Below are 26,497 nucleotides of genomic sequence, written 5' to 3' on the forward strand. Positions count from 1 at the left end.
GGAGGTGAGAATATGACCCAGTAGGGGAGTGGCAAGTTGCAGGTGACCCTGTAGGGTAGAGGCAAGTTGCAGGTGACCCTGTAGGGGAGTGGCACATTGCAGGCGAGCCAGTGGGGAGAGGTACGTTGCAGGTGAGCCCATGGGGGAGAGGCACGTTGCAGGTGAGCCCGTGGGGGAGTGGCACGTTGCAGGTGAGCCCGTGGGGAGAGGCACGTTGCAGGTGACCCCGTAGGGGAGAGGTACGTTGCAGGTGAGCCTGTAGGGGAGAGTCACGTTGCAGGTGAGCCCGTGGGGAGAGGCACGTTCCAGGTGAGCCCATAGGGGAGAGGCACGTTGCAGGTGACCTCGTGTGGAGAGGCACGTTCCAGGTGAGCCCGTGGGGAGAGGTACATTGCAGGTGACCCCGTGGGGGAGAGGCACGTTGCAGGTGACCCCGTGGGGGAGAGGCACGTTGCAGGTGAGCCTGTAGGGGAGAGGCACGTTGCAGGTGACCCTGTAGGGGAGAGGTACGTTGCAGGTGACCCCGTGGGGAGAGGTACGTTGCAGGTGACCTCGTGGGGAGAGGTACGTTGCAGGTGACCCCGTGGGGGAGAGGCACGTTGCAGGTGACCCCGTAGGGGAGAGGCACGTTGCAGGTGACCCCGTGGGGAGAGGGACGTTGCAGGTGAGCCCGTGGGGGAGAGGCACGTTGCAGGTGAGCCCGTGGGGAGAGGTACGTTGCAGGTGACCCTGTAGGGGAGAGGTACGTTGCAGGTGACCCCGTGGGGAGAGGTACGATGCAGGTGACCCCGTGGGGAGAGGCACGTTGCAGGTGACCCCGTGGGGAGAGGTACGTTGCAGGTGACCCCGTGGGGGAGAGGTACGTTGCAGGTGACCCCGTGGGGAGAGGTACGTTGCAGGTGAGCCCGTGGGGAGAGGCACGTTGCAGGTGAGCCCGTGGGGGAGAGGTACGTTGCAGGTGACCCTGTAGGGGAGAGGTACGTTGCAGGTGACCCCGTGGGGAGAGGTACGTTGTAGGTGAGCCCGTGGGGAGAGGCACGTTGCAGGTGACCCCGTGGGGAGAGGCACGTTGCAGGTGACCCTGTGGGGAGAGGCACGTTGCAGGTGAGCCCGTGGGGGAGAGGCACGTTGCAGGTGACCCTGTAGGGGAGAGGCACGTTGCAGGTGACCCTGTGGGGAGAGGTACGTTGCAGGTGAGCCCGTGGGGGAGAGGCACGTTGCAGGTGACCCCGTAGGGGAGAGGCACGTTGCAGGTGACCCCGTGGGGGAGAGGTACGTTGCAGGTGAGCCCGTGGGGAGAGGTACGTTGCAGGTGACCCCGTGGGGAGAGGTACGTTGCAGGTGACCCTGTAGGGGAGAGGTACGTTGCAGGTGACCCTGTGGGGAGAGGTACGTTGCAGGTGAGCCCGTGGGGAGAGGCACGTTGCAGGTGAGCCCGTGGGGGAGAGGTACGTTGCAGGTGAGCCCATGGGGAGAGGTACGTTGCAGTTGACCCCGTGGGGAGAGGTACGTTGCAGGTGACCCTGTAGGGGAGAGGTACGTTGCAGGTGAGCCCGTGGGGGAGAGGTACGTTGCAGGTGACCCTGTAGGGGAGAGGCACGTTGCAGGTGAGCCCGTGGGGAGAGGCACGTTGCAGGTGAGCCCGTGGGGAGAGGTACGTTTCAGGTGAGCCCGTGGGGAGAGGCACGTTGCAGGTGACCCCGTGGGGAGAGGTACGTTGCAGGTGACCCTGTAGGGGAGAGGTACGTTGCAGGTGACCCTGTAGGGGAGAGGCACGTTGCAGGTGACCCCGTGGGGAGAGGTACGTTGCAGGTGACCCTGTAGGGGAGAGGCACGTTGCAGGTGACCCCGTGGGGAGAGGTACGTTGCAGGTGACCCCGTGGGGGAGAGGTACGTTGCAGGTGACCCTGTAGGGGAGAGGCACGTTGCAGGTGACCCCGTGGGGAGAGGTACGTTGCAGGTGACCCTGTAGGGGAGAGGTACGTTGCAGGGGAGCCCGTGGGGAGAGGTACGTTGCAGGTGAGCCCGTGGGGAGAGGCACGTTGCAGGTGACCCTGTAGGGGAGAGGCACGTTGCAGGTGACCCTGTGGGGAGAGGTACGTTGCAGGTGACCCAGTGGGGGAGAGGTACGTTGCAGGTGAGCCCGTGGGGGAGAGGTACGTTGCAGGTGACCCTGTAGGGGAGAGGCACGTTCCAGGTGACCCCGTGGGGAGAGGCACGTTGCAGGTGACCCCGTGGGGGAGAGGCAAGTTGCAGGTGACCCCGTGGGGGAGAGGCAGGTTGCAGGTGACCCTGTGGGGAGAGGCACGTTGCAGGTGAGCCCGTGGGGAGAGGCATGTTGCAGGTGAGCCCGTGGGGAGAGGCACGTTGCAGGTGAGCCCGTGGGGGAGAGGTACGTTGCAGGTGAGCCCGTGGGGAGAGGCACGTTGCAGGTGAGCCCGTGGGGGAGAGGTACGTTGCAGGTGAGCCCGTGGGGAGAGGCACGTTGCAGGTGACCCTGTGGGGGAGAGGTACGTTGCAGGTGAGCCCGTGGGGGAGAGGTACGTTGCAGGTGACCCCGTGGGGAGAGGCACGTTGCAGGTGAGCCCGTAGGGGAGAGGCACGTTGCAGGTGACCCTGTAGGGGAGAGGCACGTTGCAGGTGACCCTGTAGGGGAGAGGTACGTTGCAGGTGACCCCGTGGGGAGAGGTACGTTGCAGGTGACCCCGTGGGGAGAGGGACGTTGTAGGTGACCCCGTGGGGGAGAGGGACGTTGTAGGTGAGCCCGTGGGGGAGAGGCACGTTGCAGGTGAGCCCGTGGGGAGAGGTACGTTGCAGGTGAGCCCGTGGGGAGAGGTACGTTGCAGGTGACCCCGTGGGGAGAGGTACGTTGCAGGTGACCCTGTAGGGGAGAGGTACGTTGCAGGTGACCCTGTAGGGGAGAGGCACGTTGCAGGTGAGCCCGTGGGGAGAGGTACGTTGCAGGTGAGCCCGTGGGGGAGAGGTACGTTGCAGGTGACCCCGTGGGGAGAGGCACGTTGCAGGTGACCCTGTGGGGGAGAGGTACGTTGCAGGTGAGCCCGTGGGGGAGAGGTACGTTGCAGGTGACCCCGTGGGGAGAGGTACGTTGCAGGTGACCCTGTAGGGGAGAGGTACGTTGCAGGTGACCCTGTAGGGGAGAGGTACGTTGCAGGTGACCCTGTAGGGGTGAGGCACGTTGCAGGTGACCCTGTAGGGGAGAGGTACGTTGCAGGTGACCCTGTAGGGGAGAGGCACGTTCCAGGTGACCCTGTAGGGGAGAGGTACATTGCAGGTGAGCCTGTGGGGGAGAGGTACGTTGCAGGTGACCCTGTAGGGGAGAGGTACGTTGCAGGTGAGCCCATGGGGAGAGGTACGTTGCAGGTGAGCCCGTGGGGAGAGGTACGTTGCAGGTGACCCCGTGGGGAGAGGTACGTTGCAGGTGAGCCCGTGGGGGAGAGGTACGTTGCAGGTGAGCCCGTGGGGGAGAGGCACGTTGCAGGTGACCCTGTAGGGGAGAGGCACGTTGCAGGTGAGCCCGTGGGGAGAGGTACGTTTCAGGTGAGCCCGTGGGGAGAGGCACGTTGCAGGTGACCCCGTGGGGAGAGGTACGTTGCAGGTGACCCTGTAGGGGAGAGGTACGTTGCAGGTGACCCTGTAGGGGAGAGGCACGTTGCAGGTGACCCCGTGGGGAGAGGTACGTTGCAGGTGACCCTGTAGGGGAGAGGCACGTTGCAGGTGACCCCGTGGGGAGAGGTACGTTGCAGGTGACCCCGTGGGGGAGAGGTACGTTGCAGGTGAGCCCGTGGGGAGAGGTACGTTGCAGGTGAGCCCGTGGGGAGAGGCACGTTGCAGGTGACCCCGTGGGGAGAGGCACGTTGCAGGTGACCCTGTAGGGGAGAGGCACGTTGCAGGTGACCCTGTGGGGAGAGGCACGTTGCAGGTGACCCAGTGGGGGAGAGGTACGTTGCAGGTGAGCCCGTGGGGGAGAGGCACGTTGCAGGTGACCCTGTAGGGGAGAGGCACGTTCCAGGTGACCCCGTGGGGAGAGGCACGTTGCAGGTGACCCCGTGGGGGAGAGGCAAGTTGCAGGTGACCCCGTGGGGGAGAGGCAGGTTGCAGGTGACCCTGTGGGGAGAGGTACGTTGCAGGTGAGCCCGTGGGGAGAGGCATGTTGCAGGTGACCTCGTGGGGAGAGGTATGTTGCAGGTGACCTCGTAGGGGAGAGGCACGTTGCAGGTGACCCCGTGGGGAGAGGCACGTTGCAGGTGAGCCCGTGGGGAGAGGCACGTTGCAGGTGAGCCCGTGGGGGAGAGGTACGTTGCAGGTGAGCCCGTGGGGAGAGGTACGTTGCAGGTGAGCCCGTGGGGAGAGGCACGTTGCAGGTGACCCTGTGGGGGAGAGGTACGTTGCAGGTGAGCCCGTGGGGGAGAGGTACGTTGCAGGTGACCCCGTGGGGAGAGGCACGTTGCAGGTGAGCCCGTAGGGGAGAGGCACGTTGCAGGTGACCCTGTAGGGGAGAGGTACGTTGCAGGTGACCCTGTAGGGGAGAGGCACGTTGCAGGTGACCCTGTAGGGGAGAGGTACGTTGCAGGTGACCCTGTAGGGGAGAGGTACGTTGCAGGTGACCCCGTGGGGAGAGGGACGTTGCAGGTGACCCCGTGGGGAGAGGGACGTTGTAGGTGACCCCGTGGGGGAGAGGCACGTTGTAGGTGAGCCCGTGGGGGAGAGGCACGTTGCAGGTGAGCCCGTGGGGAGAGGTACGTTGCAGGTGAGCCCGTGGGGAGAGGTACGTTGCAGGTGACCCCGTGGGGAGAGATACGTTGCAGGTGACCCTGTAGGGGAGAGGTACGTTGCAGGTGACCCTGTAGGGGAGAGGCACGTTGCAGGTGAGCCCGTGGGGAGAGGTACGTTGCAGGTGAGCCCGTGGGGGAGAGGTACGTTGCAGGTGACCCCGTGGGGAGAGGCACGTTGCAGGTGACCCTGTGGGGGAGAGGTACGTTGCAGGTGAGCCCGTGGGGGAGAGGTACGTTGCAGGTGACCCCGTGGGGAGAGGTACGTTGCAGGTGACCCCGTGGGGAGAGGCACGTTGCAGGTGACCCCGTGGGGGAGAGGCAAGTTGCAGGTGACCCCGTGGGGGAGAGGCAGGTTGCAGGTGACCCTGTGGGGAGAGGCACGTTGCAGGTGAGCCCGTGGGGAGAGGCATGTTGCAGGTGAGCCCGTGGGGAGAGGCACGTTGCAGGTGAGCCCGTGGGGGAGAGGTACGTTGCAGGTGAGCCCGTGGGGAGAGGCACGTTGCAGGTGAGCCCGTGGGGGAGAGGTACGTTGCAGGTGAGCCCGTGGGGAGAGGCACGTTGCAGGTGACCCTGTGGGGGAGAGGTACGTTGCAGGTGAGCCCGTGGGGGAGAGGTACGTTGCAGGTGACCCCGTGGGGAGAGGCACGTTGCAGGTGAGCCCGTAGGGGAGAGGCACGTTGCAGGTGACCCTGTAGGGGAGAGGCACGTTGCAGGTGACCCTGTAGGGGAGAGGTACGTTGCAGGTGACCCCGTGGGGAGAGGTACGTTGCAGGTGACCCCGTGGGGAGAGGGACGTTGTAGGTGACCCCGTGGGGGAGAGGGACGTTGTAGGTGAGCCCGTGGGGGAGAGGCACGTTGCAGGTGAGCCCGTGGGGAGAGGTACGTTGCAGGTGAGCCCGTGGGGAGAGGTACGTTGCAGGTGACCCCGTGGGGAGAGGTACGTTGCAGGTGACCCTGTAGGGGAGAGGTACGTTGCAGGTGACCCTGTAGGGGAGAGGCACGTTGCAGGTGAGCCCGTGGGGAGAGGTACGTTGCAGGTGAGCCCGTGGGGGAGAGGTACGTTGCAGGTGACCCCGTGGGGAGAGGCACGTTGCAGGTGACCCTGTGGGGGAGAGGTACGTTGCAGGTGAGCCCGTGGGGGAGAGGTACGTTGCAGGTGACCCCGTGGGGAGAGGTACGTTGCAGGTGACCCTGTAGGGGAGAGGTACGTTGCAGGTGACCCTGTAGGGGAGAGGTACGTTGCAGGTGACCCTGTAGGGGTGAGGCACGTTGCAGGTGACCCTGTAGGGGAGAGGTACGTTGCAGGTGACCCTGTAGGGGAGAGGCACGTTCCAGGTGACCCTGTAGGGGAGAGGTACATTGCAGGTGAGCCTGTGGGGGAGAGGTACGTTGCAGGTGACCCTGTAGGGGAGAGGTACGTTGCAGGTGAGCCCATGGGGAGAGGTACGTTGCAGGTGAGCCCGTGGGGAGAGGTACGTTGCAGGTGACCCCGTGGGGAGAGGTACGTTGCAGGTGAGCCCGTGGGGGAGAGGTACGTTGCAGGTGAGCCCGTGGGGGAGAGGCACGTTGCAGGTGACCCTGTAGGGGAGAGGCACGTTGCAGGTGAGCCCGTGGGGAGAGGTACGTTTCAGGTGAGCCCGTGGGGAGAGGCACGTTGCAGGTGACCCCGTGGGGAGAGGTACGTTGCAGGTGACCCTGTAGGGGAGAGGTACGTTGCAGGTGACCCTGTAGGGGAGAGGCACGTTGCAGGTGACCCCGTGGGGAGAGGTACGTTGCAGGTGACCCTGTAGGGGAGAGGCACGTTGCAGGTGACCCCGTGGGGAGAGGTACGTTGCAGGTGACCCCGTGGGGGAGAGGTACGTTGCAGGTGAGCCCGTGGGGAGAGGTACGTTGCAGGTGAGCCCGTGGGGAGAGGCACGTTGCAGGTGACCCCGTGGGGAGAGGCACGTTGCAGGTGACCCTGTAGGGGAGAGGCACGTTGCAGGTGACCCTGTGGGGAGAGGCACGTTGCAGGTGACCCAGTGGGGGAGAGGTACGTTGCAGGTGAGCCCGTGGGGGAGAGGCACGTTGCAGGTGACCCTGTAGGGGAGAGGCACGTTCCAGGTGACCCCGTGGGGAGAGGCACGTTGCAGGTGACCCCGTGGGGGAGAGGCAAGTTGCAGGTGACCCCGTGGGGGAGAGGCAGGTTGCAGGTGACCCTGTGGGGAGAGGTACGTTGCAGGTGAGCCCGTGGGGAGAGGCATGTTGCAGGTGACCTCGTGGGGAGAGGTATGTTGCAGGTGACCTCGTAGGGGAGAGGCACGTTGCAGGTGACCCCGTGGGGAGAGGCACGTTGCAGGTGAGCCCGTGGGGAGAGGCACGTTGCAGGTGAGCCCGTGGGGGAGAGGTACGTTGCAGGTGAGCCCGTGGGGAGAGGTACGTTGCAGGTGAGCCCGTGGGGAGAGGCACGTTGCAGGTGACCCTGTGGGGGAGAGGTACGTTGCAGGTGAGCCCGTGGGGGAGAGGTACGTTGCAGGTGACCCCGTGGGGAGAGGCACGTTGCAGGTGAGCCCGTAGGGGAGAGGCACGTTGCAGGTGACCCTGTAGGGGAGAGGTACGTTGCAGGTGACCCTGTAGGGGAGAGGCACGTTGCAGGTGACCCTGTAGGGGAGAGGTACGTTGCAGGTGACCCTGTAGGGGAGAGGTACGTTGCAGGTGACCCCGTGGGGAGAGGGACGTTGCAGGTGACCCCGTGGGGAGAGGGACGTTGTAGGTGACCCCGTGGGGGAGAGGCACGTTGTAGGTGAGCCCGTGGGGGAGAGGCACGTTGCAGGTGAGCCCGTGGGGAGAGGTACGTTGCAGGTGAGCCCGTGGGGAGAGGTACGTTGCAGGTGACCCCGTGGGGAGAGATACGTTGCAGGTGACCCTGTAGGGGAGAGGTACGTTGCAGGTGACCCTGTAGGGGAGAGGCACGTTGCAGGTGAGCCCGTGGGGAGAGGTACGTTGCAGGTGAGCCCGTGGGGGAGAGGTACGTTGCAGGTGACCCCGTGGGGAGAGGCACGTTGCAGGTGACCCTGTGGGGGAGAGGTACGTTGCAGGTGAGCCCGTGGGGGAGAGGTACGTTGCAGGTGACCCCGTGGGGAGAGGTACGTTGCAGGTGACCCCGTGTGGGGGAGAGGCACGTTGTAGGTGAGCCCGTGGGGGAGAGGCACGTTGCAGGTGAGCCCGTGGGGAGAGGCACGTTGCAGGTGAGCCCGTGGGGAGAGGTACGTTGCAGGTGACCCCGTGGGGAGAGGTACGTTGCAGGTGACCCTGTAGGGGAGAGGCACGTTGCAGGTGACCCTGTAGGGGAGAGGTACGTTGCAGGTGAGCCCGTGGGGGAGAGGTACGTTGCAGGTGACCCCGTGGGGGAGAGGTACGTTGCAGGTGACCCCGTGGGGAGAGGCACGTTGCAGGTGACCCTGTGGGGGAGAGGCACGTTGCAGGTGAGCCCGTGGGGGAGAGGTACGTTGCAGGTGAGCCCGTGGGGGAGAGGTACGTTGCAGGTGACCCCGTGGGGAGAGGTACGTTGCAGGTGACCCTGTAGGGGAGAGGTACGTTGCAGGTGACCCTGTAGGGGTGAGGCACGTTGCAGGTGACCCTGTAGGGGAGAGGTACGTTGCAGGTGACCCTGTAGGGGAGAGGCACGTTCCAGGTGACCCTGTAGGGGAGAGGTACATTGCAGGTGAGCCTGTGGGGGAGAGGCACGTTGCAGGTGACCCTGTAGGGGAGAGGTACATTGCAGGTGAGGCCGTGGGGAGTGTAACGTTGCAGGTGACCCTGTAGGGGAGAGGTACGTTGCAGGTGAGCCAGTGGGGAGAGGCACGTTGCAGGTGAGCCCGTGGGGGAGAGGCACGTTGCACGTGACCCCGTGGGGAGAGGCACGTTGCAGGTGAGCCCGTGGGGAGAGGTACGTTGCAGGTGAGCCCGTGGGGAGAGGCACGTTGCAGGTGAGCCCGTGGGGGAGAGGCACGTTGCAGGTGACCCCGTGGGGCAGAGGCATGTTGCAGGTGACCCCGTAGGGGAGAGGCAGGTTGCAGGTGACCCTGTGGGGAGAGGTACGTTGCAGGTGACCCCGTGGGGGAGAGGCAGGTTGCAGGTGACTCCGTGGGGCAGTGGCAGGTTGCAGGTGACCCTGTAGGGGAGAGGCACGTTGCAGGTGAGCCCGTGGGGGAGAGGCACGTTGCAGGTGAGCCCGTGGGGGAGAGGCACGTTGCAGGTGAGCCTGTGGGGCAGAGGCACGTTGCAGGTGAGCCCGTGGGGAGAGGCACGTTGCAGGTGAGCCCGTGGGGAGTGGCACGTTGCAGGTGACCCCGTGGGGAGAGGCACGTTGCAGGTGACCCCGTGGGGGAGAGGCAAGTTGCAGGTGACCCCGTGGGGGAGAGGCAGGTTGCAGGTGACCCTGTGGGGAGAGGTACGTTGCAGGTGACCCCGTGGGGGAGAGGCAGGTTGCAGGTGACCCCGTAGGGGAGAGGCACGTTGCAGGTGACCCCGTGGGGGAGAGGCAGGTTGCAGGTGACCCCGTGGGGAGAGGTACGTTGCAGGTGAGCCCGTGGGGGAGAGGTACGTTGCAGGTGAGCCCGTGGGGGAGAGGCACGTTGCAGGTGACCCCGTGGGGAGAGGCACGTTGCAGGTGAGCCCGTGGGGCAGAGGCACGTTGCAGGTGAGCCCGTGGGGAGAGGCACGTTGCAGGTGAGCCCGTGGGGAGAGGCACGTTGCAGGTGACCCCGCGGGGGAGAGGTACGTTGCAGTTGACCCCGCGGGGGAGAGGCACGTTGCAGGTGACCCCGCGGGGGAGAGGCAGGTTGCAGGTGACCCCGCGGGGCAGAGGCACGTTGCAGGTGAGCCCGCGGGGCAGAGGCACGTTGCAGGTGAGCCCGTGGGGAGAGGCACGTTGCAGGTGACCCCGTGGGGGAGAGGTACGTTGCAGGTGAGCCCGTGGGGGAGAGGTACGTTGCAGGTGAGCCCGTGGGGGAGAGGTACGTTGCAGTTGACCCCGTGGGGAGAGGGACGTTGCAGGTGAGCCCGTGGGGAGAGGGACGTTGCAGGTGACCCGTAGGGGAGAGGCACGTTGCAGGTGACCCCGTGGGGGAGAGGCACGTTGCAGGTGAGCCTGTGGGGAGAGGTACGTTGCAGGTGACCCTGTAGGGGAGAGGTACGTTGCAGGTGACCCCCGTGGGGAGAGGTACGTTGCAGGTGACCCTGTAGGGGAGAGGCACGTTGCAGGTGACCCTGTAGGGGAGAGGTACGTTGCAGGTGAGCCCTTGGGGAGAGGTACGTTGCAGTTGAGCCCGTGGGGAGAGGTACGTTGCAGGTGACCCCGCGGGGGAGAGGCACGTTGCAGGTGAGCCCGTGGGGAGAGGTACGTTGCAGGTGACCCTGTAGGGGAGAGGCACGTTGCAGGTGACCCTGTAGGGGAGAGGTACGTTGCAGGTGACCCCGCGGGGCAGAGGCACGTTGCAGGTGACCCTGTAGGGGAGAGGTACGTTGCAGGTGACCCCCGTGGGGAGAGGTACGTTGCAGGTGACCCTGTAGGGGAGAGGTACGTTGCAGGTGACCCCGCGGGGCAGAGGCACGTTGCAGGTGACCCTGTAGGGGAGAGGCACGTTGCAGGTGAGCCCGTTGGGAGAGGCACGTTGCAGGTGACCCCGTGGGGAGAGGTACGTTGCAGGTGACCCTGTAGGGGAGAGGCACGTTGCAGGTGAGCCCGTGGGGAGAGGCACGTTGCAGGTGACCCCGTGGGGAGAGGTACGTTGCAGTTGACCCAGTGGGTAGAGATACGTTGCAGGTGACCCAGTAGGGGAGAGGTACGTTGCAGGTGAGCCCGTGGGAAGAGGCACGTTGCAGGTGACCCCCGTGGGGAGAGGCACGTTGCAGGTGACCCCCGTGGGGAGAGGCACGGTGCAGGTGACCCCGTGGGGAGAGGTACGTTGCAGTTGACCCAGTGGGGAGAGGCACGTTGCAGGTGACCCCCGTGGGGAGAGGCACGTTGCAGGTGAGCCCGTGGGGAGAGGTACGTTGCAGGTGAGCCCGTGGGGGAGAGGTACGTTGCAGGTGAGCCCGTGGGGAGAGGTACGTTGCAGGTGACCCCGTAGGGGAGAGGCACGTTGCAGGTGACCCCGTGGGGGAGAGGCACGTTGCAGGTGACCCTGTGGGGGAGAGGTACGTTGCAGGTGACCCGGTAGGGGAGAGGTACGTTGCAGGTGACCCCGTGGGGGAGAGGTACGTTGCAGGTGACCCCGTGGGGGAGAGGCAGGTTGCAGGTGACCCCGTGGGGGAGTGGCAGGTTGCAGGTGACCCCGTGGGGCAGAGGCAGGTTGCAGGTGACCCCGTGGGGAGAGGTACGTTGCAGGTGAGCCCGTGGGGGAGAGGCACGTTGCAGGTGAGCCCGTGGGGGAGAGGCACGTTGCAGGTGACCCCGTGGGGAGAGGCACGTTGCAGGTGAGCCCGTGGGGCAGAGGCACGTTGCAGGTGAGCCCGTGGGGAGAGGCACGTTGCAGGTGAGCCCGTGGGGAGAGGCACGTTGCAGTTGACCCCGTGGGGAGAGGGACGTTGCAGTTGACCCCGTGGGGAGAGGGACGTTGCAGGTGAGCCCATGGGGAGAGGGACGTTGCAGGTGACCCGTAGGGGAGAGGTACGTTGCAGGTGACCCCGTGGGGGAGAGGCACGTTGCAGGTGAGCCCGTGGGGAGAGGTATGTTGCAGGTGACCCTGTAGGGGAGAGGTACGTTGCAGGTGACCCCCGTGGGGAGAGGTACGTTGCAGGTGACCCTGTAGGGGAGAGGCACATTGCAGGTGAGCCCGTGGGGAGAGGTACGTTGCAGTTGAGCCCGTGGGGAGAGGTACGTTGCAGGTGACCCCGCGGGGGAGAGGCACGTTGCAGGTGAGCCCGTGGGGAGAGGTACGTTGCAGGTGACCCTGTAGGGGAGAGGCACGTTGCAGGTGACCCTGTAGGGGAGAGGTACGTTGCAGGTGACCCCCGTGGGGAGAGGTACGTTGCAGGTGACCCTGTAGGGGAGAGGTACGTTGCAGGTGACCCCGCGGGGCAGAGGCACGTTGCAGGTGACCCTGTAGGGGAGAGGTACGTTGCAGGTGACCCCCGTGGGGAGAGGTACGTTGCAGGTGACCCTGTAGGGGAGAGGTACGTTGCAGGTGACCCCGCGGGGCAGAGGCACGTTGCAGGTGACCCTGTAGGGGAGAGGCACGTTGCAGGTGAGCCCGTGGGGAGAGGCACGTTGCAGGTGACCCCGTGGGGAGAGGTACGTTGCAGGTGACCCTGTAGGGGAGAGGCACGTTGCAGGTGAGCCCGTGGGGAGAGGTACGTTCCAGGTGAGCCCAAAGGGGAGAGGCACGTTGCAGGTGAGCCCGTGGGGGAGAGGCATGTCGCAGGTGACCCCGTAGTGGAGAGGCACGTCGCAGGTGACCCCGTGGGGAGAGGCACGTTGCAGGTGTCCCGTAGGGGAGAGGTACATTGCTGGTGAGCCTGTAGGGGAGAGATACGTTGCAGGTGAGCCCGTGGGGAGAGGGAAGGGAAGGGTGGTGGTGCTGGGATGGGGAGCCCGTGGGTGAGAATGTGTGTGTAGTCGTTTCAAAGACCAATGAGGTGATCTCCTCTGGAGACAACCCTGTCCCAGTCTGTAACTCTCCATTCCCCCGTGGGTCTAACCCGTCTCCGTTCTCTTGTAGAGGGTGCGGCCGTGCTGGTCAGTCTGTTTAACCCCTCGTGGGTCTAACCCGTCTCTGTTCTCTTGTAGAGGGTGCGGCCGTGCTGGTCAGTCTGTTTAACCCCCCGTGGGTCTAACCCGTCTCCGTTCTCTTGTAGAGGGTGCGGCCGTGCTGGTCAGTCTGTTTAACCCCTCGTGTGTCTAACCCGTCTCTGTTCTCTTGTAGAGGGTGCGGCCGTGCTGGTCAGTCTGTTTAACCCCTCGTGGGTCTAACCCGTCTCTGTTCTCTTGTAGAGCGTGTGGCCGTGTTGGTCAGTCTGTTTAACCCCCCGTGGGTCTAACCCGTCTCCGTTCTCTTGTAGAGGGTGCGGCCGTGCTGGTCAGTCTGTTTAACCTCTCGTGGGTCTAACCCGTCTCCGTTCTCTTGTAGAGATTGCGGCTGTGCTGGTCAGTCTGTTTAACCCCCCGTGGGTCAAACCCGTCTCTGTTCTCTTGTAGAGGGTGCGGCCGTGCTGGTCAGTCTGTTTAACCCCCCGTGGGTCTAACCCGTCTCTGTTCTCTTGTAGAGGGTGCGGCCGTGCTGGTCAGTCTGTTTAACCCCCCGTGGGTCTAACCCGTCTCCGTTCTCTTGTAGAGATTGCGGCTGTGCTGGTCAGTCTGTTTAACCCCCCGTGGGTCTAACCCGTCTCTGTTCTCTTGTAGAGGGTGCGGCCGTGCTGGTCAGTCTGTTTAACCCCCCGTGGGTCTAACCCGTCTCCGTTCTCTTGTAGAGATTGCGGCTGTGCTGGTCAGTCTGTTTAACCCCCCGTGGGTCTAACCCGTCTCTGTTCTCTTGTAGAGGGTGCGGCCGTGCTGGTCAGTCTGTTGCGGAAGGCAGTGTTGCATCATTTCCACTTCCATGCTCCAGTGCACTGTGTCTCCTTCTCTCCCGACGGCCGGTAAGTGCCCTGACTCCTCACCAAACTCTCCCCTCACCCTCATTCAACGTCAGAGCTGGAGACCCTCGTTGCAGCTCCAGCGTGGAAGGTTTGAGCCCCCTCCCATCTGGGGGCCATCACACCCTGACCTCCCCGTGGTGTCGAATCATGCAGCAGTCCGAGAGTGGAATTCACTCAGTATCTGGGGCTGATAAATGATGATTGTAGGGGGATACACATCTTGGGGGGCTGAGTGGCAGTCTGCCTGCTCTGGTAGGGGGCAGTGGTAGTCAGGGCGTTGGAGTTCAGAGTTCAGTCCTGCCGTTCTCTATGTCCTCCCTGTGGGACGCTCGGGCTTCCTCCCACAGTCCAAAGACTACCAGTTAGTAGGTTAATTGGACATTGTAAGTTCCCTGTGATGTTAAAGTCTGTCCCGAGCCTTCTAGGCTCATCAGGAGGTGCTTATGCCGGTGTCATGGTGTGAAGTGACTGACAGTACGAGACTCCCCCCCCCGGATAGGACGCCAGTCTATCTCAAGGTTAACATTTTGCCGGTATCCATTTTCAACTGGAGCAATGTCTGGTTAAGTGCCTTGCTCAAGGACACAACATGCTGCCTTCAACCTCATGACCTTCAGATCGCTAGTCCAACGTCTTAACCACTTGGCCATGCGCCACAATGCCCTGTGATTAGGCTACAGTTCAATAGCTGGGTTCCTGTTGCTGCAACCCTTTGAGCCAGAAGGACCTGTTCCACACTCTTTTCTCTAAATAAAAATAAATGAATGAATCTTTTCCTGACTGCAGTCAGTATTAATCCGGGAGCTGTGACGTGTTACTGAACTTGGAGTATCGTGCAATGTCTGGTCACAACACGGGAAGAATTGGTTTATTGTTGTCCTGTTCACACAGAGCAGATCAAATCTTTACTTTCCGGTGGTGACGGGTGAGAGTATAGGGGGGTGTCAGGGGTACATTTCTTTACAGAAAGGGAGTGTGTGTGTGGAATGATTTGCCAGGAGTGGTGGTAAAAGCAGATACATTAGGGGCATTTACGAGACTCTTAGATGGGCACAGGGATGACAGAGAAATGGAGGGTGATGTAACAGGTGAAAGATTGGATTGAATTTAGATTAGGTTAAGGGGTTGACACAACATTATGGGTTGAACTGTACTGTTCCATGTTCTTAAATGATGACAGGATGCAGAACAAAGTCCAACAACTGCAGAGAAAATGCAGTGCAGGTGGACAATAAGATGCAAAATCATGAGGAGATAGATTGTGAGGTTGAGTCCAGCTTATCATATTAGGCCATTTAATAATCTCCCAGAGAAACTGTCCTTGAGCCTGGTGGTATGTGCTTTCAGGATTTTGTATCTCCTGCCTGATGGGAAGAGGAAAGGGGAGAATGTTCAGCTGTGTGAGTCTTTGATTATCCTGGCTGCCTGACCGAGGCATTGAGAAGTGTTGACATTCCACAGGGAAGGCTACGTTCAGTGGTGTGACACAACTCTCCACAGGTTCTTGTTGGCATGGGCAGAGCAGTTGCCTGACCAGCCATTATGGATCAGTGGACAGGATATATACCAGAAGCAGAGACCTCAGCTTTGTCAGGGATCCACCCATCCATCCCTCAATCTCTGTGACCTCCAACTCACAGGCATATGGTACCTCAGTGTAAGAACAAGGATTTCTGGGTAACAGCTTTTCCCCTCAGGCTCTGAGATTTCGGAACATGGCTTGGGTGCTGTCTGTGTGCCGTTTATGATCTGTGTACTGTTTGTGGTTTTATGTTCTGTTTGTTTTGCACCTTGGACCCTGAGAACCATTGTTTTGTTTAGCTGTGTACACGTGTACAGTTACATGAAAATAAATTTCCACCTCAACTTTTTCTAGTGCATCGATTTAAAAAAAGCGTAAATGTTTTGTTGTCTACCAGGAAATTTGTGGTGACCAAGGAGAACGTTGCGCTCATGTACCATGCGCCCGGCAAGTCCCGGCAATTCAACCCCTTCGTTCTGGACAAGTCCTACTTCGGACCCTATGACGAGACCACCTGCATCGACTGGACTGAGGACTCCAAGTAAGATGAGACTGGAAACTCGCAGCGGCTCCCCACATCTACACCCTGCCCAGTTCGATTCCACTGGTCACTCATTAGCTGGTTGATGTGGCGTGAATTCCTGCAGATAATGGTGACCAGAAAAACCCTCAGTCGTGTGGGTCGTCAGTACACTGTCATTCCACTACCACCTTGACATCGAGAAGCTGCCCATCCTACAGTGTGACCCTCCCTCATTAATGCCCCTTCCACAGTGTGACCCTCCCTCAGTAATGCCCCTTCCACAGTGTGACCCTCCCTCATTAATGCCCCTTCCACAGTGTGACCCTCCCTCATTAATGCCCGTCCCACAGTGTGATCCTCCCTCAGTAATGCCCCTTCCACAGTGTGACCCTCCCTCAGTAATGCCCCTTCCACAGTGTGAACCTCCCTCAGTAATTCCCCTCCCAGAATGTAGCCCTCCCTCAGTAATGCCCCTTCCACAGTGTGACCCTCCCTCATTAATGCCCGTCCCACCTTGTGACCCTCCCTCAGTCAGAATCTATGTGCTGGTGTGTCTTTGTGGGGAGTGCGATGTTGGGGAGTTAGCCTGTTACAGTTTGAGCTGATGGTTGTGTTGCTGCCTGTGGTGATGGTGACGTGTGTTACAGGTGTTTTGCTGTGGGCAGTCTGGACAGCAGTACCTGGGTGTTTGGAGCAGAGCGGTGGCAGAACCTCATCTACTACTCTTTGGGTGGGCACAAGGACGCAATTGTTGGATGCTTCTTCGAAGCTGGCAGTCTTGATGTGAGTACTTGTGATTCAGTGTCGTGTCTGGTGGTGACTGGAAGCCTGTGGGAGAGTTTTACAAGTGGAAAAGCCGTTGCACGGGGCAGTTCCACTCTCTCGACTTTGGAAGCCCGATTCGAGTGGTATAAATAATCAGAATGAACTGGGGTCGTCCTCGGTTGCAGTGGGTGACCGTGACATCTTGTGTGCCTTGTCATGCCCTTCACTGGTCATGGATTGCCTTCCTGGCCGTAGATGCTACAGTTCAGAAACAGACCTTCTGCCCATCTAGTCTGTGCCAAACCATTAATCTGCCTAGTCCCATTGTCCTGCAGTCGGCCAATAGGCCTCCATACCCTCCCATCCACATACCTATCCAGATTTCTTTTAATTGTTGCAGTCCAATCCCATTCCACCATTTCCACAGCCGGCATGTTGCACGGTGTCACCATCCTCTGAGTGAAGAGCTTCCCCCTTTCACCCTTAACGTATAATGTCCAGTTGTTCTCTCACCCAACCTGCTTGCTGTAATTTTGTATATCGCTATTAAATCTGCTTTCAATTTTCTACATACTGAGGAATTGGGGAATAAAGTCCTAACCTATTCAACTTTTCCTTATAACTCTGGTCCTCGAGTACTGGCAACATCCTTGTAATTCTTCTCTGTACCCTTTCAAACTTATTGATGTATTTCCTATAGGGAGGTGACTAAAACTGCCGTAATACTCCAAAGTGGCCTCAGTAACATCTTACATGATTTCAATATATCCCAAATCCTGTACTCAGTGCTTTGATTTATGAAGGCCAATGTGCCAAAAGCTTTCTTTTCAACCCTGTTTACTGTGATGCCACTTTCAATGAATTGTGGACCAGTATTCCCAGGTCCCTTTGTCCTACCACACTCCTCGATGCCCTATCGTTCATTGTGTAAGACATCCCCTGGTTGGTCCTACCGAAGTTCATCGCCTCATGTTAAATCCCATCTGCCTCTTTTCCAGTTAGTCAAGGTACCGCTACAGGATTTGGTAAAATTCCTAACTGTCCACGAAACCCCCAATCTTGGTCTCATTCATATACTTTCTGATTCAGATAATGCATTTTCATTCAGACTGTTGATACAGATGACAAACACAACAGACCCAGAACCGATCCCTGCAGCACACCACTAGTCTCAGGCCTCCACTCAGAGGCAACCCTCTGCTACCACTTTCTGTCTTCTCCCACAAAGCCAATGTCAAATCTAATTTACTACCTCAACTTGAATGCTTAGCGACTGAACCTTTTTGACCAATCTCCCATGCGGGACCTTTTTAAATACCTTGCTAAGGCTCATGTGGACAACATCCACTGCCTTGACTTCATCAACTTTCCTGGTAACTTCCTTGAAAAACTATCAGATTGGCAAGGCATGACCTATCATGCACACAGCCATTAATCAGTTCATGTCTAAACAGCGACTTGTATATCTGGTCTGCTAGAATACTTCCAAAAACTTCCCCACAACTGATGTCAGGCTCACTGGCCTATAGTTTCCTGGTGTGTTTTTTTAAGCCTTTCCTAAACAATGATACAACATTGGCTATCCTCCAACCCTCTGGCACCTCACCTTTAAATATCTTTGCTAGGGGGTCAGCAATTTTTGCTCTTGCCTCCCGTAGAATCTGAGGGAATACCTTGTCAGGCCCTGGGGTAAGTACCTCCTCTGTAATCTGTACAGGGACCATGAGCTCATTGCCACTTTGCCTGTCCTCTCTAGACTCTGTGTCCGTCTCCTGAGTAAATACAGATGCAAAGAATCCATTCAAAATCTCCCCCATCTCTTTCAGTTCCACACATATATGAGCACTCTGAGGATCAACTCTGTCCCTTCCTATCCTTTTGCTCATAATATATCTGAAGAAGTCTTCAGGATTCTCCTTCAACTTGCCTGCTAGGACAACCTCAAGCCTTCTTTTAGCCCTCCTGATTTCTTTAAGTGCTCTCTTGCATTTCTTATACTCCATAAGTACCTCGTTTGTTCTGCACCTGCTATGTACCTCATTTACTTAGCCAGAGCCTCAATATCTCTTGAAAACCAAGGCTCCTTAATTCTGTTATCCTTGCCTTTTATTCTGACAGACACACGCAAGCTGTGTGCTCTCAGAATTTCACATTTGAAGGCCTTTTACTTACCAAGTACATTTTTGCACAGAAACAAGCTATCCCAGTCCACACTTGCTAGATCCTTTCAAAGATGCCGTCCCTCTAATTTAGAATCTCAACCCATGGACCATACCTGTCCTTTTCCGTAATGACCTTGAAACCGTGTGGCCATTGGGTCTCATCCGCTCAGTCTGGACATACTTGTCCCTATCACACCAGGGTGTCGGGCTGTCCTCACTTGGTTTAGCTTGCTGCCTGTCGAAGCGGTGTGACAAGCCTCCTTGCCAGAGGTGCTGCCCCTCCCGCGACAGCCCACCTACTCTCGTTACCCCTCCCTGAATCCCTGGTGCTCTCTGTCAGTCCCCAGCCGCATTGGATTGTTTTCTCTGGACATCAGTGGAGACATGACATGAGAGACACAGATGGTCTTTTTATCCAGGTTCTAATACCAGAGGACAGGTGTTTCAGATCAGGGTGGGGGTGTGATATGAGGAGCTGTGCTGCCAGGGATGGTAAGAGACAGCAGATCGACCTTCAGGAGGCAGCCACACAGTGCTGGAGGAACTCAGCAGGTCAGGCAGCATCTGTGGAAATGAACAAATCGTCTACGTTTTGGGCTGAGATCCTTCATCAGAACTGGAAAGGAAAGGGGAAGATGCCAGAAAACGAAGGTGGGATGCCACCTGGCCTGTGAAGTTCCTCCACTATTTTGTGTGCTTGCCTCTTATTGCCCTGAATTTCCAGCATCTGCAGAACCTCATCTTTATTGGCATTTTAGAGGCTTATAGAGAGACACATGAATTCTCTCTCTGCGTCAGTCAGTCACATTTCTTTTTGCATGGATTTGAGCTTCCAGTGCAAGTGGTGCATGTGAGCTTCATTTCTGTGTTCAGGAGAAGTTTGTGGATGGGAGGGATACCAAGGGTGTGGATGATGGAACTAGGCAGTTCAAATGTTTCAGCACGATTACATGGGCTGAAGTGCCTGTTTCTGTGTGATACTTTTCTATAATTAATTCAGACTGCTCTACCACCTTTGCAACGATTGTGCCCGTGTCGGTCTAGTTATTGTTTAGTTGTCGTGTTTGTGATTACTGCATGCCTGGTTTGGTTTGTGTGCTTCCCAGTAGCAAGGAATTTCAATGTGCCCATACGGCAGGGCGCCACGGTTGTGTCATGGTTAGCACAAAGCTATTACAGCTCAGAGCGTCACTTCCAGGAGTTCAGTTCTGGCATGCTGTGTAAGGAGTTTGTACACTCACCTTTGAGAGTGCGTGGGTTTCCTCTGGGCACTTCCACGTCTGGCAAGAGAGCCGGCGATCGCAGCCTCCACAACTGGATGGTCCCAGTCTGCAAGTGAGGACAGAGGCCTAAACATCTGGAGAAGACCCAACAAACAGAGCTCAGATCATCCCTAAAGATGTACGGGTTAGTAGGTTAGAATATGCATTGCAGTATATGTTGAACGTTTACATCGCTGGTGAACCAGGTTCGATTCCCACCACTGTCTGTAGGAAGTTTGTACATTTTCCCTGTGAATGCACGGGTTTCCTACCCGGGCTCTGGTTTCCTCCCACAGTCCAAAGACAGACTGGTTAGTAGGTGAATTGGTCATTGTGAATTGTCCTGTGATTATGCTAATGTTAAACCGATGGGTTGTTAGGTGTTGCATCTTGTTAGACTGGAAGGGCCTTTTCCACACTATCTCAATCAACCAGTCAATGAATAAAACATGGATGTGCAAACACCAGGAAATTTGCAGATGCTGGAAATTCAAGCAACACACACAAAATGCTGGTGGAACGCAGCAGGCCAGGAAGCATCTATGGGACGATGTATAATCGATGTTTCGGGCCGAGACCCTTTGTCAGGACTGATGTGACCTGAACAGGCAGGGAAATGGACCATGTGTGGGCAGAGAGGATTAGTTTAATTTATCAGCATGATCAGTACAGACACTGTGGACCGAACGGCCTGTCCCTGTGTTCTACCCTAGTGTTCACCCCCCCATGTCTGCCCACAGTGCTGCCCCGCTGATCACTACCTGCTGTGTTGTCCGCCCTCTCTCTGCTTTCCAGCCCCTACTCAATATACCTCTGTTGATGGTTCCCAGAGGAAACTCCGTTTGTTTGTTTATTTATGGAGCTACAGCCTGGAATAGACTTTCTGGTCCTTCGAGCTGCCCTGCCCGGCAACCCACCTATTTAACCCTAGCCTAACCATGAGCCAGTTTACGGTTACCTATAAATCAGGACATCTTTGGATTGGAGAGAAAACCAAAGCACCTGGTGCAAATCCAGGCGTTCACAGACAGAACGTACTAACTTCTTCCAGATGATATTGTGAACCCAGATGCCCTGAACTGTAATAGTGTTGGACCAACCGCTGTGCTGAAGTGAGAGTGGGGTGTGTGATGTGTGTCACCCGGTGAGAATGGGGTGTGTGGTGTGTGACACCCGGTGAGAATGTGGTGTGTGTCACCCGGTGAGAATGTGGTGTGTGTGTGTGTCACCCGGTGAGAATGGGGTGTGTACTGTGTGTCACCCGGTGAGAATGGGGTGTGTACTGTGTGTCACCCGGTGAGAATGGGGTGTGTACTGTGTGTCACCCGGTGAGAATGTGGTGTGTGTCACCCGGTGAGAATGTGGTGTGTGTGTCACCCGGTGAGAATGTGGTGTGTGTGTCACCCAGTGAGAATGGGGTGTGTGGTGTGTGTCACCCGGTGAGAATGTGGTGTGTGTGTCACCCGGTGAGAATGTGGTGTGTGTGTCACCCAGTGAGAATGGGGAGTGTACTGTGTGTCACCCGGTGAGAATGTGGTGTGTGTGACACCCAGTGAGAATGTGGTGTGTACTGTGTGTCACCCAGTGAGAATGTGGTGTGTACTGTGTGTCACCCAGTGAGAATGGGGTGTGTACTGTGTGTCACCCAGTGAGAATGGGGTGTGTACTGTGTGTCACCCAGTGAGAATGGGGAGTGTACTGTGTGTCACCCAGTGAGAATGGGGTGTGTACTGTGTGTCACCCGGTGAGAATGGGGTGTGTACTGTGTGTCACCCAGTGAGAATGGGGTGTGTACTGTGTGTCACCCGGTGAGAATGGGGTGTGTACTGTGTGTCACCCAGTGAGAATGGGGTGTGTACTGTGTGTCACCCGGTGAGAATGGGGTGTGTACTGTGTGTCACCCAGTGAGAATGTGGTGTGTGTCACCCGGTGAGAATGGGGTGTGTACTGTGTGTCACCCAGTGAGAATGGGGTGTGTACTGTGTGTCACCCGGTGAGAATGGGGTGTGTACTGCGTGTCACCCGGTGAGAATGGGGTGTGTACTGTGTGTCACCCGGTGAGAATGGGGTGTGTACTGTGTGTCACCCGGTGAGAATGGGGTGTGTACTGTGTGTCACCCGGTGGGAATGGGGTGTGTACTGTGTGTCACCCGGTGAGAATGGGGTGTGTGGTGTGTGTCACCCAGTGAGAATGGGGTGTGTGGTGTGTGTCACCCAGTGAGAATGGGGTGTGTGGTGTGTGTCACCCAGTGAGAATGGGGTGTGTGGTGTGTGTCACCCAGTGAGAATGGGGTGTGTGGTGTGTGTCACCCAGTGAGAATGGGGTGTGTGGTGTGTCACCCAGTGAGAATGGGGTGTGTACTGTGTGTCACCCAGTGAGAATGGGGTGTGTACTGTGTGTCACCCAGTGAGAATGGGAGTGTACTGTGTGTCACCCAGTGAGAATGGGGTGTGTACTGTGTGTCACCCGGTGAGAATGGGGTGTGTACTGTGTGTCACCCAGTGAGAATGGGGTGTGTACTGTGTGTCACCCGGTGAGAATGGGGTGTGTACTGTGTGTCACCCGGTGAGAATGGGGTGTGTACTGTGTGTCACCCGGTGAGAATGGGGTGTGTACTGTGTGTCACCCAGTGAGAATGGGGTGTGTACTGTGTGTCACCCGGTGAGAATGGGGTGTGTGGTGTGTGTCACCCAGTGAGAATGGGGTGTGTGGTGTGTGTCACCCAGTGAGAATGGGGTGTGTGGTGTGTGTCACCCAGTGAGAATGGGGTGTGTGGTGTGTGTCACCCAGTGAGAATGGGGTGTGTGGTGTGTGTCACCCAGTGAGAATGGGGTGTGTGGTGTGTCACCCAGTGAGAATGGGGTGTGTGGTGTGTCACCCGTTGAGAATGGGGTGTGTGGTGTGTGTCACCCGGTGAGAATGGGGTGTGTGGTGTGTCACCCGGTGAGAATGGGGTGTGTGGCGTGTGTGTGTCACCCAGTGAGAATGGGGTGTGTACTGTGTGTCACCCGGTGAGAATGGGGTGTGTACTGTGTGTCACCCGGTGAGAATGGGGTGTGTACTGTGTGTCACCCAGTGAGAATGGGGTATGTACTGTGTGTCACCCGGTGAGAATGGGTGTGTGGTGTGTCACCCAGTGAGAATGGGGTGTGTACTGTGTGTCACCCGGTGAGAATGGGGTGTGTACTGTGTGTCACCCAGTGAGAATGGGGTGTGTACTGTGTGTCAGCCAGTGAGAATGGGGTGTGTACTGTGTGTCACCCAGTGAGAATGGGGTGTGTACTGTGTGTCACCCAGTGAGAATGGGGTGTGTGGTGTGTGCTGTGTCACCCAGTGAGAATGGGGTGTGTGGCGTGTGTGTGTCACCTAGTGAGAATGGGGTGTGTACTGTGTGTCACCCAGTGAGAATGGGGTGTGTGCTGTGTCACCCAGTGAGAATGGGGTGTGTGGCGTGTGTGTGTCACCCAGTGAGAATGGGGTGTGTACTGTGTGTCACCCGGTGAGAATGGGGTGTGTGCTGTGTCACCCAGTGAGAATGGGGTGTGTGGCGTGTGTGTGTCACCTAGTGAGAATGGGGTGTGTACTGTGTGTCACCCAGTGAGAATGGGGTGTGTGCTGTGTCACCCAGTGAGAATGGGGTGTGTGGCGTGTGTGTGTCACCCAGTGAGAATGGGGTGTGTGGCGTGTGTGTGTCACCCAGTGAGAATGGGGTGTGTGGCGTGTGTGTGTCACCCAGTGAGAATGGGGTGTGTGGCGTGTGTGTGTCACCCAGTGAGAATCGGGTGTGTGGCGTGTGTGTGTCACCCAGTGAGAATGGGGTGTGTACTGTGTGTCACCCAGTGAGAATGGGGTGTGTGCTGTGTCACCCAGTGAGAATGGGGTGTGTGGCGTGTGTGTGTCACCCAGTGAGAATGGGGTGTGTGGCGTGTGTGTGTCACCCAGTGAGAATGGGGTGTGTGGCGTGTGTTTGTCACCCAGTGAGAATGGGGTGTGTACTGTGTGTCACCCGGTGAGAATGGGGTGTGTTCTCTGCGAATAGTTAGTGGAGTTTTCCTGCCACAGATCTACACTCTGAGCCGTGACGCCACACTGTGCGTGTGGCAGTGTGATACGGACCCGGAAGGACTTCTGGCACCTGTTCCCAAGGCCAAGGCTGATCACAAAGTCTCTGCAGAGGACAAGGAAGGGCAGGACCAGAAGGCTGACGTCATCCGTGGGAAATCGGAGTCGGAGCAGGAGAGGGCCGGAAAAGTGAAATATTCCCGGGTTGGGAAGTAAGAGATGGTTGGATACAGATCTCCGCCCATTCCCTCGTTCTTTCACGAGATCCCTCTGTCCCTGTCAACGTAGCTTCCCCTTTCTCTTGTCTCAGTCCATTTGTTTTTGCCCTTCTCCCTTCCCCTGCCCATCTGCCGAGTCCCTCCTGACAAACCCCGTTACCCTATCCTTAGCTCTCTCCCTTACCCCATTCTCCCACTCTTGACACACTCTCCCTTCACTGCCCCATTCTGTTCATTTGCCCCCTCTCCGGTTCTAGACTTGCTCTCTCCCCCTACCCCTTTCTGTTAAGTATTCCCTTCAGTTTCTCTGCCTCCCGTCCCACTCTTGCTGTTTGGTCATTCCTGCTCCAGCTCTGGATCTGTTCTCTACCCGCTGCTCACCTTCCCACTCTCCCTCACCCCATCTCCTGCGGTAGACCTGGTCTGTGCTCCGTATCTCCACACCGTTCATCCCCCACTCTTGGACTTGCTCTCTCCTGCCTCCCCCCGCCTCCTACCATTCATTCACTCCGTCTCCAGCTCTAGACATGCTGTTTGTCTTCCCCGGTTTAGATTTGCCCTCCGCCCCCCCAGCCCCCACTGTGGGCCTGCTCTATCCTTCCTGCCCCATTACATTTGAGCCCCCCACCCTCCCATTCTGGACTTGCTCTCTTCTGTCTCCTCCGTCCCTCCCCCTCTCTTGCTCTTGTTTCCAACCTCTCCTCACCCCCTTCTCTAAGTGACATCTCCCGTTTTTGAAGGTATTTCTTCAACCAAGAGAATGACTTCAACGATCTGACAGCTGCGGCCTACGACAAGAAAACTCACCTGCTGGTTACCGGCTTCGCCTCGGGCATTTTCCATCTGCACGAACTGCCCGAATTCAATCTCATCCACTCCCTCAGGTGGGGCATGGGGTGTGGCTTGGGGGGGGGGGGGGGTGGTGTGAGCTCGAGCTGAGCTCTGTCCTGTTGGGGAGTGTGAGCTCTGTCCTGTTGGGGAGTGTGAGCTCTGTCCTGTTGGGGGGTGTGAGCTCTGTCCTGTTGGGGAGTGTGAGCTCTGTCCTGGGGGTGGGGGGGGTGAGTTCGAGCTGAGTTCTGTCCTGGGGGTGGGGGGGGTGAGTTCGAGCTGAGCTCTGTCCTGGGGGTGGGGGGGGTGAGTTCGAGCTGAGTTCTGTCCTGGGGGTGGGGGGGGTGAGTTCGAGCTGAGCTCTGTCCTGGGGGTGGGGGGGGTGAGTTCGAGCTGAGTTCTGTCCTGGGGGTGGGGGGGGTGAGTTCGAGCTGAGCTCTGTCCTGGGGGGGGGGTGGTGAGTTCGAGCTCTGTCCTGGGGGGGGGGGTGAGCTCGAGCTGAGCTCTGTCCTGGGGGGGGGGGGGTTTGAGCTCGAGCTGAGCTCTGTCCTGGGGGTGGGGGGGGGGGTGAGCTTGAGCTGAGCTCTGTCCTGGGGGGGGGGGGTTTGAGTTCGAGCTGAGCTCTGTCCTGGGGGGGAGGGTGAGCTCTGTCCTGGGGGGGTGGGGGGGGTGAGTTTTAGCTGAGCTCTGTCCTGGGGGGGGGGTGAGTTCGAGCTGAGCTCTGTCCTGGGGGTGGGGGGGGGTGAGCTCGAGCTGAGCTCTGTCCTGGGGGGGTGGGGGGGTGAGCTCGAGTTGAGCTCTGTCCTGGGGGGGGGGGGGGTGAGCTCGAGTTGAGCTCTGTCCTGGGGGGGGGGGGGGGTGAGTTTTAGCTGAGTGTCCTGGGGGGGTGGGGGGGTGAGCTCGAGCTGAGCTCTGTCCTGGGGGGGGGGGGTTTGAGCTCGAGCTCTGTCCTGGGGGTGGGGGGGGGGGTGAGCTCGAGCTGAGCTCTGTCCTGGGGGTGGGGGGGTGAGCTCGAGCTGAGCTCTGTCCTGGGGGTGGGGGGGGGGGTGAGCTCGAGCTGAGCTCTGTCCTGGGGGGGGGGGGTTTGAGTTCGAGCTGAGCTCTGTCCTGGGGGGGAGGGTGAGCTCTGTCCTGGGGGGGTGGGGGGGGTGAGTTTTAGCTGAGCTCTGTCCTGGGGGGGGGGTGAGTTCGAGCTGAGCTCTGTCCTGGGGGTGGGGGGGGGTGAGCTCGAGCTGAGCTCTGTCCTGGGGGGGTGGGGGGGTGAGCTCGAGTTGAGCTCTGTCCTGGGGGGGGGGGGGGTGAGCTCGAGTTGAGCTCTGTCCTGGGGGGGGGGGGGTGAGTTTTAGCTGAGTGTCCTGGGGGGGTGGGGGGGTGAGCTCGAGCTGAGCTCTGTCCTGGGGGGGGGGGGTTTGAGCTCGAGCTCTGTCCTGGGGTTGGGGGGGGGGGTGAGCTCGAGCTGAGCTCTGTCCTGGGGGTGGGGGGGTGAGCTCGAGCTGAGCTCTGTCCTGGGGGTGGGGGGGGGGGGTGAGCTCGAGCTGAGCTCTGTCCTGGGGGGGGGGGTTTGAGTTCGAGCTGAGCTCTGTCCTGGGGGGGAGGGTGAGCTCTGTCCTGGGGGGGTGGGGGGGGTGAGTTTTAGCTGAGCTCTGTCCTGGGGGGGGGGGTGAGTTCGAGCTGAGCTCTGTCCTGGGGGTGGGGGGGGGGTGAGCTCGAGCTGAGCTCTGTCCTGGGGGGGGGGGTTTGAG

At 58.9% G+C, this 26,497-nt stretch overlaps 1 protein-coding gene across 1 annotated transcript in view; it reads left to right on the forward strand.

The window, feature by feature from the left end:
- pwp2h (PWP2 small subunit processome component) overlaps positions 1-26,497 on the forward strand; it is an 80,337-nt gene that overhangs the window by 4,313 nt on the left and 49,527 nt on the right. The window contains exons 4-8 of the mRNA XM_059966042.1: positions 13,313-13,412; positions 15,332-15,475; positions 16,105-16,240; positions 23,710-23,921; positions 24,668-24,811. Of these exons, the coding sequence (XP_059822025.1) occupies positions 13,313-13,412; positions 15,332-15,475; positions 16,105-16,240; positions 23,710-23,921; positions 24,668-24,811 (736 nt within the window). The remainder of the gene's footprint in view (positions 1-13,312; positions 13,413-15,331; positions 15,476-16,104; positions 16,241-23,709; positions 23,922-24,667; positions 24,812-26,497) is intronic.

Source organism: Hypanus sabinus, chromosome 4 (assembly GCF_030144855.1).
Source record: "Hypanus sabinus isolate sHypSab1 chromosome 4, sHypSab1.hap1, whole genome shotgun sequence".
NCBI classification, from domain to species: domain Eukaryota; kingdom Metazoa; phylum Chordata; class Chondrichthyes; order Myliobatiformes; family Dasyatidae; genus Hypanus; species Hypanus sabinus.